The sequence below is a fragment of the Apium graveolens genome, unplaced genomic scaffold (genome assembly GCF_009905375.1).
Source record: "Apium graveolens cultivar Ventura unplaced genomic scaffold, ASM990537v1 ctg8823, whole genome shotgun sequence".
NCBI classification, from domain to species: domain Eukaryota; kingdom Viridiplantae; phylum Streptophyta; class Magnoliopsida; order Apiales; family Apiaceae; genus Apium; species Apium graveolens.
This window is the reverse complement of record NW_027421497.1, coordinates 30,495-42,810: the sequence shown is the minus strand read 5'-3', so window position 1 is coordinate 42,810 and position 12,316 is coordinate 30,495. Positions and strand designations below refer to the sequence as shown.

At 31.5% G+C, this 12,316-nt stretch overlaps 1 protein-coding gene and 2 long non-coding RNA genes across 3 annotated transcripts; 1 reads left to right on the top strand and 2 right to left on the bottom strand.

The window, feature by feature from the left end:
- Window positions 1–478: 478 nt before the first annotated feature.
- Window positions 479–3,200, top strand: LOC141705361 (uncharacterized). The gene is made up of 3 exons (XR_012568305.1): window positions 479–1,651; window positions 2,506–2,713; window positions 3,119–3,200. It is a non-coding gene; the product is annotated as an uncharacterized LOC141705361 (long non-coding RNA).
- Window positions 3,201–5,997: 2,797 nt separating this feature from the next.
- LOC141705364 (uncharacterized) lies at window positions 5,998–6,701 on the bottom strand. Its single transcript, XM_074508361.1, has 2 exons — window positions 6,551–6,701; window positions 5,998–6,436 (listed from the first exon to the last, which is right to left on the bottom strand). Exons 1-2 carry the CDS (start codon window positions 6,608–6,610, stop codon window positions 6,104–6,106), a joined length of 393 nt encoding a protein of 130 aa, XP_074364462.1. The 5' UTR covers window positions 6,611–6,701; the 3' UTR covers window positions 5,998–6,103.
- A 668-nt stretch (window positions 6,702–7,369) lies between these two features.
- LOC141705360 (uncharacterized) lies at window positions 7,370–7,877 on the bottom strand. The gene is made up of 3 exons (XR_012568304.1): window positions 7,809–7,877; window positions 7,537–7,655; window positions 7,370–7,437 (listed from the first exon to the last, which is right to left on the bottom strand). It is a non-coding gene; the product is annotated as an uncharacterized LOC141705360 (long non-coding RNA).
- Window positions 7,878–12,316: the final 4,439 nt, after the last annotated feature.

Here is a 12,316-nt window from a genome sequence, read left to right as displayed (position 1 = left end):
ATTCTTTATTCACTAGCTGAACTAAGTTCAGGAGCAGAGGCTTCTTACTAAAAATCAATAAATATTTCTCTGTTAAGGAGGGTCTAAACTCTGCACCATAAGCACAAGTACGTGGTCTAAACTCTGCACTATGAAATTATCCCATAGATTACAAACCACAATTCATAAACTTATTAACCAAGGACAACATTTTCATAATCCAATATACCAATAAATCTTCAACCTAGGAATAAAAAACAGCAATCCAAATGAAGCAAAACCATCTAAAATAATAATGGGTCCTAAACACTACTAGAAATAGTAGATACAACATCGGTACTTAGACATTTTGACATCGGTTTCGTATACTAATGGTTGTCTATGTTCAAAAATTAAAGTTATCAAATTAAAGTTTTTAAAATTGACATTGGTTATTTTTGTAAGCCGTTGTCTATAAATAATTCTTCCACATTTCAGTACACAACTTTCCCCTTTAACTAAATTTTCCCCCAACTCATTTTTTAGTTCCCCCTTTTTCCAAAATATCTTCCCCTTTCCCCTTTACTCACTCCCTGCATCTCCCTCTCAAATCACCACTGCAACTTTCTCTCTCAATCCTGACTTCATCTCAAACACCCTAACTCCCTTTCTGAAATCTCGACTTCATCTCCCTCATCTCTCCTCTATTTCTCTCCTTTTTCGATACTCCCTCTCCAAAACCCTAATTTAGACCCTGGACCTAATTAAGCTCCAGATCAAGCTCTTAATGTAATCTCTCTTACCATCTATATCTCTTTTCTATTTCTTCTCTCTCTCACCGTCTCAGTCTCCCTCTCCCATCTCTCTATCAACCCATCTCAAACCCTAATTAATCTCATCCTCACTGTTTCACAATTTTAAACCACATAACCTAATTAAGTACGAGGCCAATGTGAAATAATTTTTTTGGTTCGATTTGTATGAAATCGATTGGTGAAAGGTTGGATTCAGGCCTTACTCAAAGCAATTGAGGATAGTTTGATGAAAAGGAAAGAATAGTTCTTCCCTTCCTTTTTTTTATTTATAAAATATTTAAATCTTGTGCAATTTGTTACATATAATCAACTTAATTATGTCACACCCTGTAGTTATACAATGACCCAGTGAGTGTTCTTTGATATTTAAAATTAAGATATTTTGAATATGCCTAGCTTTTATGTCTACATAAGTTACATGTATAATGGGTCAATCTTTAGTATTAACTATTAATGTTTTAACATTAATGTGATTTGCTAAAATTCATTTGCTAACAAACTTAAATATAAGAGTTCTGATGTTTTTTCCTATATATAAGATAAGGTAAGACTTGTGGATTGTTTAAAAAGTTGAGTTCAATCAATAAGGGACTTACAAACTTCCATGTCGTACTTTCAATTTGTTTACTTTCTTGTATATATTTTCAGCTTGTAGTTGTACGCAAGAAGAGGTCAACAAGGCTATGAAAATAGTGAAAAGGTACAAAAAATACGCTATAGAAGTGAGCAAAACTCGTTCACAAAACTGTTGCAATCCTCAAAGAGCACAAGATTGCAATTGATGATTGTTTAGTAAAGGAAATCATAAAACTAGCCAAGGACTCGGTTATAGAGGTGCTTTGTGTGAAACAAAGGCAATTGTACAGATGATATGAAAGGTTTGATTTCCTGACCAGCTTCTTTATTATAAATCATTGTCCAGCTTATTTAGTTTACTAACATTATATTAATCTTCTCTAAGTTCTAGTATATTAAGTTTTAGTAATAGTAATGGATTTATTTGTTGTAACCTATAGCCTTTGTTTATACTTGAACACCTATTGAGAATATTAGCTTGGTAATTAATCTATGGGATGACATGGTTAATGGTATTGTATAGGAACCATTTAAAAATCAGATTATTATGTCCAGTTTATTTAAATACTAAATTACTTTGAAACCTATGTATGCTAATTACAATAAATTAGGAATAAATTACTTTAGTTTTATTAGGTTTGTTGAAGGAAAGAATGAGAAAAAATCTGAAAACAAAAGAACAAAGAGGTTAATGTCTTACCAAGAAGCTGAAGCCAACAGTCTGTTCATTACCCCTTATGTTCTGTCCACTTGGAGAGAATGTAATGAAATCAAAAACTAGACATTTATAGAGGAAGAAAGAATGTACGAGGAAATAGCGAACAAAATTGACAATTTGAGATGGTAAAATTTTTCATGACTTCATTATAAGATTATAAATCTCATTCCATTATATCCCAGTGAACACAATTTAATGTCTTTATCATGACTTCATGTAAGGATTTAATTTAAATTTTTTTATGCGATTGTTTAGAGCAATAATTTTGATGGTGATGTGTTGTTTCTTTGTAATAAGGACCAGGTTAAGCCACAAGTGAGTTTTAACGTAATCCTTAATAGTGGATTTTTTTCCTTGCGTTATTTTCTCTATCTTGTTATACAAATGCTCTACTGGTAGTTCTTTACACTGAAGTCACTGTTGCATAACATATTTCAGGGACATGGCCCTCTTCCTGGTGTGAGTATTGGTGGAATTGCTGGATCTGCAGGATCAACACCTACTTCATCTCTTCCTGCTGTAACTACACCCATAGCGCTTGCAGCTTCTAGAGGGGGTACACCAAATGCTGGTGAAAAATTTGGTGTAGCTCCCGTGAGGACCAATAATGATGCACAAAGGGGTTCCAACTACGATGGCCGGAGAGGTGCATTTTTTATGTTGTACATATATGTCTATAAACACATTTAGGGTCTTTGGCTCTTTGTTCTCTGATTTTAAATCTTATAGATACTCTTGCATGTTGATGTTACTAGCTTTTTGCTGCTAATCAAAACAAGCCTCCTGAAATAATAGAAATAAAAGACTAAATCTACATAAGCACAACAATCTTAACCATCACACAATGCACATATACAATCCATACAAATATATATCCATTTCAAACCGAAACTAACTGAAACAGAATGGCTCTCTGATATTAAGAATGGCAGTCTCATCACTCTCACTAGCCTTGCCCTCCACAAGTCTATCAAACATGATGAGTTCATGTTGTAACCATGTTTATTATTCGAACTTATCATTATAGCTTATGTTCTCTATTTAGTTTCAGCTTAATGTGGCACACTCAAGATTCACTTCAAAGCCTTCTGCAATCAATATTAATGCTTGCTCTAGTGACACAACTTCTGGGAAGAAAGTAAGCTGAGAATTCTAAATTTTATTTCTCTTTCGGGATATTTAAATGCTTATCTTTGTAGTTATTTTTGTATTTTCTAACATGTTTTTAGGGGAGTGAATTCACATTTATTTTGTTAACTGCAAAATAGTTCAATTTATTTAATGTGAGTTCGATGTTTCGTCGATATCCTAGTGTCAAAACTCCATCCTCCATGGACAAAGTTATAAGTTCGATTATCATTTCCAGTTGGGGTATACTTCAAAATCTAATGCACTAAAGCATATGTTATACTGAATAAACTGTCAAGCCCTCAAGGGAGTATATGAGGGATGTATGTGGGGGTTTTATTAGTTGGTCAAGTATACATCTTTTTCTTTGGTTGAGTTGTCAAGTTTGATTTGGCATTCATTTTAGCAAATAGAGCGGTGACTAAAATTAATGAATGGTGTAGAACTCCATTGTACTTATCTTCTTTAGTTTAAGCTAGAATCCCATTGTTATCATCTTCTTTAGTAAAAGGTGCTTGACTACATAAAAGCTTTGTTCATAATATTATTAAATGATTACATATATTTGTTTGTGCTTATACATGTGAATATTATTGCAGGAAGTTCTAAGATAAGGCCACTATTACTAGGAGTCGGGGCCCTTGCTTTGAGTCTACTCTCTGTAAATTCTGTGTTGGCTGAAGGTATCATGGTTGGTTGTTTATCTCTATTCGAGGATTTAATAGATCAAAATTATCCATGTCTAATCGTTAAGTTTGTTCATCTTAAACAAAAAAGAGATTATGCATTGTTAGATCAGAGTTGACTACGTAGAATAGAGTTGTGTGCACAGTTTCTTTTCACTAACCAGTGTGTTTTGATCTTGAATTGGTTTTAAGTTGTACTGTTCTCTTTTTATGTCCACTAACAGTTTCTTTTCACTAATAATTGGTTTCTGATCATGAATTGGTTAAAACTTGTATTGTTTTCATTTTTATTCAGGGACCCCAGCAAATTATGATTTTTTTACAGACTTATCAGATGGTTATTCATATGTTTACCCTTCAGATTGGAGGGTAAGAAAACTTACCAGTTTCTTGAAATAATAGAAGATGAGATGTAGTTTTCTCTCCTGTAAGTTAGCCTCATCACTCAAAACTCAAGTTATAGTTGATCGTATGCCTAATCAATTGATTGATTACAAGACACCGTTTTATTACAATATGAATTTTATACATGCAGGAAGAGATAACAGAGTTGAGAAAGAGTGCTGATGAGTTTCTGTGCATGTTTAATAAAGTTCAAAATGAGAGTAAAGCCAGATTTAAAGAAATAGAGGAATCCGAGTTGAAACTGGCACAACTACATACTACCCTTGAAAGGTAGCTGCACAATTGTAATTCAGAGGAAAAAAAAGGTCTATGTATAAACTCTTAACAAGTCCTGGAAAACTAAATTATTTTATTGTTATTAGTTGGGATGTTTATTTTAGACTTGGAATGTATGTCCGAATTGATTGATGGAATGTTGTATGTTAAGAAATTTGGTATCAATGTAGCTTTATGTTTCTGTTGGATGTTTTTGGTTGGATATTGCATTGTTAGGTTTTTTTTTTGTGCAAATGTAATTGGTTCATGTGGCTGTAAAACAGGACCACGATGGCATGTAATTTACACCACATTAACATCACAATGGTAAATGTTAACCGATGTAAAGAATGTACAAAAGACATCATGTAAAATAATATTAAACGAAAAAGAACTAAAAACCCGATGTGAAATAGTCATTTGACATCGGTTCTAAAATGAAACTCAATGTATTTTAAGTCAAATAACATCGGTTAGAGAAATTGGCTGATGTTAAACAAAAAGATTTAATATCGGTTTCGTGAAGAACACCCATGTCTTATCCATCATTTCAAATCGGGGGCTAATTTAACCGATATCTGATCAAACATTTCACATCGGACAACTAATCTAACCGATGTCTGATCTAGCATTCCATATTGGTTTGTTCGAATTTTTTTTAATAAATGGCTTTTAAAGCTTGTAGGTTTCATGATTTAATGGATAAATACCTCATAATATACTCATATTTACCTAAAAATACTATAATATAAGCTGAAATTTATTGCAAGGACATCACATTTAATCTTAAAACCGATGTATAGCACTGTAATAAACATCACACGCGAAGGCATCGGTTCAGATTTTTTTTAACATCGGTTCTGATCCCATATTTCTAGTAGTGAAACGAGATTAAACCAAAATTGAAACTAAATTAAATAATTGACTCAAACTGAATCCAAATTTTAACATCAAAGTCAAATTTAAATACAAATTCAATTAAAATCATTCATATCCCAAACCGATTATATCCAAACCTGACATCAAATTTGTACTAAAATTTAATCTTTAGATTTGTATCTAAGTATGACTACCAATTTTTGTAAAAATATAACCAAGAAGCAAATTTATAATTCTAAACCAATAATGAGGAAATAAATAATTACAAATGTGGGAAGGGCTACGAACTATAGCACATAAGAAAGTAAAAAGGACAAGATAATGGAAAGAGGGAAATATAATTTTTCCACATAGATTAAGTTGATTGCATTTAGGTAACTAGATTTAACTTGATTTGGACTCGAAATTGACACTTAACTTGATTTTTGAAAATAAAAATTGGCATTTGATTAGGATGTCTAGAAATTTATATGCTGACAACAAAACTCAAACATCAATTACAATCAGAAATCAAAATTAATTTTATCCATGAAAGTACTTAACTGATTTGAAGAAGACCAGAAAAAAAAAAAATCAAAACACAATTTGTAAATCCAACAAGTTCAACTCTCCATCAAATAATAGAAATAATAGACCATAAAAATGATCCTGAATAAAATGTGGACCCTGAGCCTGTTTTGACCCTAGGCACTTGCTTTGGACTTCCCGGAGCCCTCTCTGGCAGCAACATCAGCGGCCTGGTTAGCAGACTGATACATGGCGGAAGCATCATCCACAACCAGATACATGGCGTCAGCATCATCCACAGCTAGATACATGGCGACAGCATCATCCACGGCCTCAGCAGATTGGTCAGCAGGAATTCCCATTTCTGGTATATCATGGTGATCAGTTCCCTCCATCTGATTTGGCATTTCAACCAATCCGCTAACCGGACTGCCTGCCATGTCATAATGTTGCGCAGTTGTGTCCTGAGACTGCACACCAGCTGATTGAGACTGTTGTAGTAACCTAAGCTGCGTGAGATTAACAAGTGATATCACATATATCTATGACAATTTTCTAAAACAAACTATAACACTCTTAAAGTTAATTCTAATTATAGATAAACAGATAAATAATCAACATACCCTATATAGCTTCTCATCCAGTTGTTGGATTTCCCCCTTGGTTTGGTGAATGTAATCCATTACTCCAGCCAGGGTTGAGGCTGAATCCTTCTGTTAAAAACGATTATAAACAAAAAGAAACAAAAATGCAGCAATAACAATTATTATCAGATAGTGGATATGGATATAAACATTATAAATTATAAACAAATTCTATGCCACAAAAGTAAGTTCATTTAAAATTATATTTAAGAATAATGTGACAATTTTCTTTTATGTTTTTTAATAGATAAAACTATTCATCGATTTTTGTAGATTTTTTTTGTAGTTTGTGCTTTGACAAAAAGACGTTCTCAAAGTTCAAGTTATTAGCATATGATGTGTACATATATATGAAATGAAAATAACTAAAAATAAATATTTCTTCTGTTGTTGTGAAACCTTCTCTGGGTAATGCATGAACCCCCTCAGAGCAGCAATTAGATCAGAAGGCTTAGATTCCTGCATGAGATAATCAACAATTAGAAATATAGTAATTAAGGGGGTGATCATGATGATTATATTAGAAAGAGTTATATTATTATTTACTATATCTTTTAATATTTTTTGCAATAAATAGTAATGCTTAGAATCATTTTTGTTGATAGTAAATATCAACTAATCATTGCATATAAAGTTTAGTCCAGTTCAAAATTATTTATTCCATGAGGCCCACGAAAAGTAATGTCAAAATCTAATAAATTAGAGATTAATATATAACAATTGATAAAATAAAAAAACGTAAAAATTTACCTTGTTATTTACCCTGTAATATGCTAGCATCCACCTTGAAATCCCAACGACCAGTCTCCTCCTGGAGTCATGGATTGGGATCCAGACCCCATTTGTGCAGGCATTAGTGGTGTGAACTGCTTATCACCTTAGAAATTAGGTTGTTTGGTATAATAATAACTCCTAATAAAATAAAATATAAAGCTTTCATATTTTAAATAATACAAAAATATTACCAGAGATTGATTTTGGTTCATGGAATCAAATTCTATTTCAGCCGCATTTGGGTGCTTGGCTGATGGGGCACCACATGATTCTCCCCCCATAGAAATTTTCTTTGACATTATCTCTGAAGCTGCAAAAATGAAATGATGGCAGTACATACAAAATATAAGGAAATGAATATGATATATCTTGTTATAAACGTTAATCAATCTAAATAAAAATAATGTTCCAAATCAATTATGCATATGTTCACTGATATCATTGATTAACTAAATTAGCTTACAGCTTTAAGAAATGCAAAGAAAAAGTATAGAGAGAGCTTGAGGGCTAAAAAAACAAGGGAGTGTTTTAATTGAATCTTGGTCAAATGTATGTATATAGGATGTAGGAAGGTTCTAGAATTAGTAATTTAGTATTTTTTTAGTAATTGGTTGTTAGGTGGACTTTTATTATAAATACCTAGTTATAAAATCCTCTAATTATTGCAATGATTGGTCCTCTACTTGTTTTCTAAGGATTTAGTGATGTGTAAGTTTCTAAGTAGAAACAGGGAATTAAAATATCCAAAAATAAATTAATTCTTACAAGTTTAATATAAAAAAATTTCTTTTCATTTAATTGGATGTTGAATGTGTAAGAAAATTTATTATATTTAACAATTAAATTATTTTTTCTAGTTTTTACATGTGAAAAATATCTAAAATTAACTTTGGAAAAATAATTAAAATAAATATGATTTTGTATATATAAGTTTGAATGACATTTTTTTCAAAAAGAAATGTTTAAATGACATTTTTGTAACAATAGAGTTAACCCCTATATTTACAAATAAAATCTTAATTTTGAGTGTCTAATTTGTAATAAAATTTGTAATAAAAGAGCTAGGATTTTGGATAATTATTAATATGAGTATCTAATTTGTATTCTTGTTTGGTCAAAACAATTCTTATAATGTTTACAAATTATCTCCCAAAGTAGATTATAGTCATACAATTCACATATCAATCTCGCCATATAATAAATTAATTGAGTTTATCATATACTAGAATTACAACTCCTCTCCGTATTTGTTTTAACCCCTAAAAATTCAATTAGAAGTTAGCTAGTGCTCTAGTTGTATAAAGCGCTCAATGACATATTAACGATAATAAGAATATCACAATACAGTAAAATAAACTTATTAAGTCAACGAATATTACCCAACTCTTGGATAAAGGAATCAGTAATTCATTATAAGTGAAACAAAATATATATTAAGATCGGAAATCATGAGTAAAAATTTATGTACAAAGAATACAACTTTAAAGTTGCTTTCAAATCTTGATGAATCCATTTACTTCTTCTTCGAATCTCCCTCTCAAACTCCTTATCTCCCTTCTCTCAAGAATACGCCTATATATATTCAATACTCTAATATGTAATGGTCCTTTATACAATATGTAAAAATATAATATGATTAAGAGTTTTAACGTTTTTTTCCCGAGATAAATTGGATTCTGATTGTAAATTTGTAGGTTGTCTTCCAGGCCTAATTCTCGGCTGCTCAAGTTGGATTATTGATGTTGGACCACTTCTAAAACCTTGATATTTATGCTAGCTTCGCATGGGCGATAAGATTTCCTAATTGTGATCTTTAGATTTCGAGTTAGGGCCCAAACTATGTTGTATGTGCATGGAACCCACGAAATCCAAATTTGCTTATAATTCAAGTCCAAATAAGACAAATTTCATCTAAAGTTGGACTTCTTAATTTCCTTTAATAAAATAATCAACACTAATTAATAATACAGAAATAAATATATAATTTTATATATATGAGAATAAATCCTTTAAAATATATATATAATAGACACTCTATCAATAATCCACACACTTAATATTTTGCACATCCTCGTGCAAATTAATATATAATACTACTAACTAATTCTACTTTCATATGGTGATCTCGGATGCATTTGAGATATGCAACAAACTCTTTAAACCTTAAGATAGCCCTAGTTGACGAGTAAGGTGTCGTGGGGGCCTATAGTGAATGTACCACAAATCTAAATGAGTGACAATATAAATGATCTCAAATATAAAAGTTTATGCCAAGTCAAATATAGCCCTCAGCTCATGCACCGAGTTTAGATATATCAAGCTCACACACAATATTACCATATAGTTAACAAAAGTACAAAATATGCGTGCGTGCTTAGTTTGATAAAATGCACTTTAATGAACCAAGAACAAAGATACACAAGTTTAAATATGACAAGTCATGTGACTTAATAGCTCCCAAGTTGATAACTAGAATAGATCTTAAACACTTCGTTACTTACCATCAGCCATTGTTCAAGTTTAGCAAGGGATATTTATGTCTTTCTTTATTTCTACAACATGACAACAATATGTACGTATGATATTTTTTGTGCTCGGTCTAAGGTTCGGTGTCTCCTTAGTGTAAGCGAGTTACGACCTACATAAGACTTTATCGACCATATTATACACACATAGATATTAGGTGGTTTAATTAATTATGCAATGGTCGAGATCCCTAAAGATTTATGCAGTAATGCCCATGTAGTGAGTGTTAAGTTAGCAATCCCATACCATAAAAAGGATTTAGATTACTAGGCACAAAGTCCCCTCAAACTTAATTATTCGATTATTAACGAGCTCAACCTAGTCAAGTATACCACAATTTTTGGTGAGTATTTATTGCTACTATTCATACATTTATATATTTTTTCTCTTTTTTTATAATTTTTTTCTTGACATTATACACTATAGCTCGCCCAAACTTAAGCCTTTACATACTAAGCTCAAAAAATAGAATAGTCAAAATTATAATCATTAACAAGATTCTACCCCTCAAGAAACATACATATCTAGGTCTGAATTTCAGAGCACAATAATAATGTGTTAAGAAATAATTAAGCTCTGCACAAGTGATACTAGGCATGTAACATCTTTAGAATGTGATCTTACCAAAATTTAGTCAACAACAAGGTACACATAGTATCATTATTAGTCACCAAATTGGACTATTGCTAGTTTGAGATCATGTTATGATTACAATCCAATCCAACTAACATATAGGTAACTATATGATGTAATACCATCTATATAAACTACACTACTAGAAAAATGCCCTTAGACATCGGTTATAAACCGATGCCTTTCTTTTTTCAAACTGATGTCTTTGCATGTGTAGAGAAAGGTAGGGGTCTTTAACATCAGTTTTAGTCGATGTCAAAGATGTACATAGACATCGGTTTTCCTTAGTAAACTGATGTATAATTAGCCCTTTATTTGAATAACATGTTAAAACTAGATTGTGAAAAAACGGTATTTAGGAGGTTAAAAAGCACTATAAACATGTAACAGGGAAGAACTTTTAGTTGATAGACTTCAGATTCTTAACAAAAACTGATGTCTTACTCTATATTTTACATCAGTTTATTTACTTAACTAACGTTAAACATAACTTATAACATCAGTTTTACTTGAGGAATCGATGTGAAATTTCTACTTTAACATCATTGTGTAGGTTAAACCGATGTATATTGTTCTAGAAGATGTCAGTTTTCTTTTCATTTACTTTTATATTCTTGCACAAAGTGATGCGTTTTAACATTTTAGACATCATTTTCATCCCTATAATTTGATTTATTTTGTTAGTTTAGACATCATTTTTAGTTTAAGCAGGTGATGTGTTTTTAGTTGCTTCACGTTAGTTTTATGACAAGAACCGATGTTTGAGTTCTTTTTAAAAAAAAATAAGCCTTTGCATTTTGTCCATAAACCCAGACAAAAGCAAAAAAAATACTAAATCAACATCCGATAAACAACCAGAAATATACTAAATTAACTTTCATGTCTACAACCAAAATTCAACCACATTCTCCGACAACCAACATCTAACCATTCCGACATCCAACAAACAACCAACATCCATATATCTACAACAAAAATCTAATATAGCCATCCATATACATCTCATATTCCAACTAAAATATATACAACTTAATATATATGTCTAAATTTTACCAACATAAGAGGAACCAAAACAGTAGCACTTCCTTCTACGTATTTAAACATACCAAATAAGAGACCACTAATGTTTGCAAAATCATATTGTTCCATTTTACTAGTTTGCAAAAATCAAGTCGGGCTTTAAAAACTCATATCAACTCCTGGATATATTTTACAGCCTCCATTCGCACCTTGTCAAGCTCGTCCGTCATATAAGACAAACGGGTCTTGGTCGCCCACTAATTTTTAATAAATGTGTCAAGGAATTAGCACATGAATTATGTAGAACTGTTTATTTTAATAGTTAACACGTGAACTAGATATGCCTTGGTTCTAAATGTCATATCTCTATCTGAAATGATTTCTTTCATATAGTGCAGGACGATGTAGCCACATTCATGAGCACCAGGTTGTTTTGAGCGATCCCTTTACAAATAACAAAAATCAAAGTCAGAAGCGAAAAAAAGGACTTCGCCATCTGGATAAATAGACTAAATGCAATACTTACAGCAAGATTCTTATTTTTGTACGCTTATTTTTCCCTTCCAGTTCCTGTATTAAAATATTTTATTGCGCTACGTGATAGAATGACAAAATGTCAAAAAGTACCTAAAATAATCTAGAATATCTATATCAAAACTGAAACATGTACACGTAGAGATTACCTTGACAGTACTTTTTTCCAACTTAGGAAAATGATGCGGTTGAGACAAGGATTGCAAATATAGATGTCACTCTCCCATATTATGACTAAAATCCAATGTTGACTATTTT

Bases quoted from the DNA above. Each gene is read 5' to 3' on its own strand.
- LOC141705364 (XM_074508361.1), bottom strand. From the start codon at position 6,610: ATGGATTACATTCACCAAACCAAGGGGGAAATCCAACAACTGGATGAG. The intron at 6,437-6,550 runs GTATGTTGATTA...AATCTCACGCAG, and splicing joins TGGATGAGAAGCTATATAGG to CTTAGGTTACTACAACAGTC.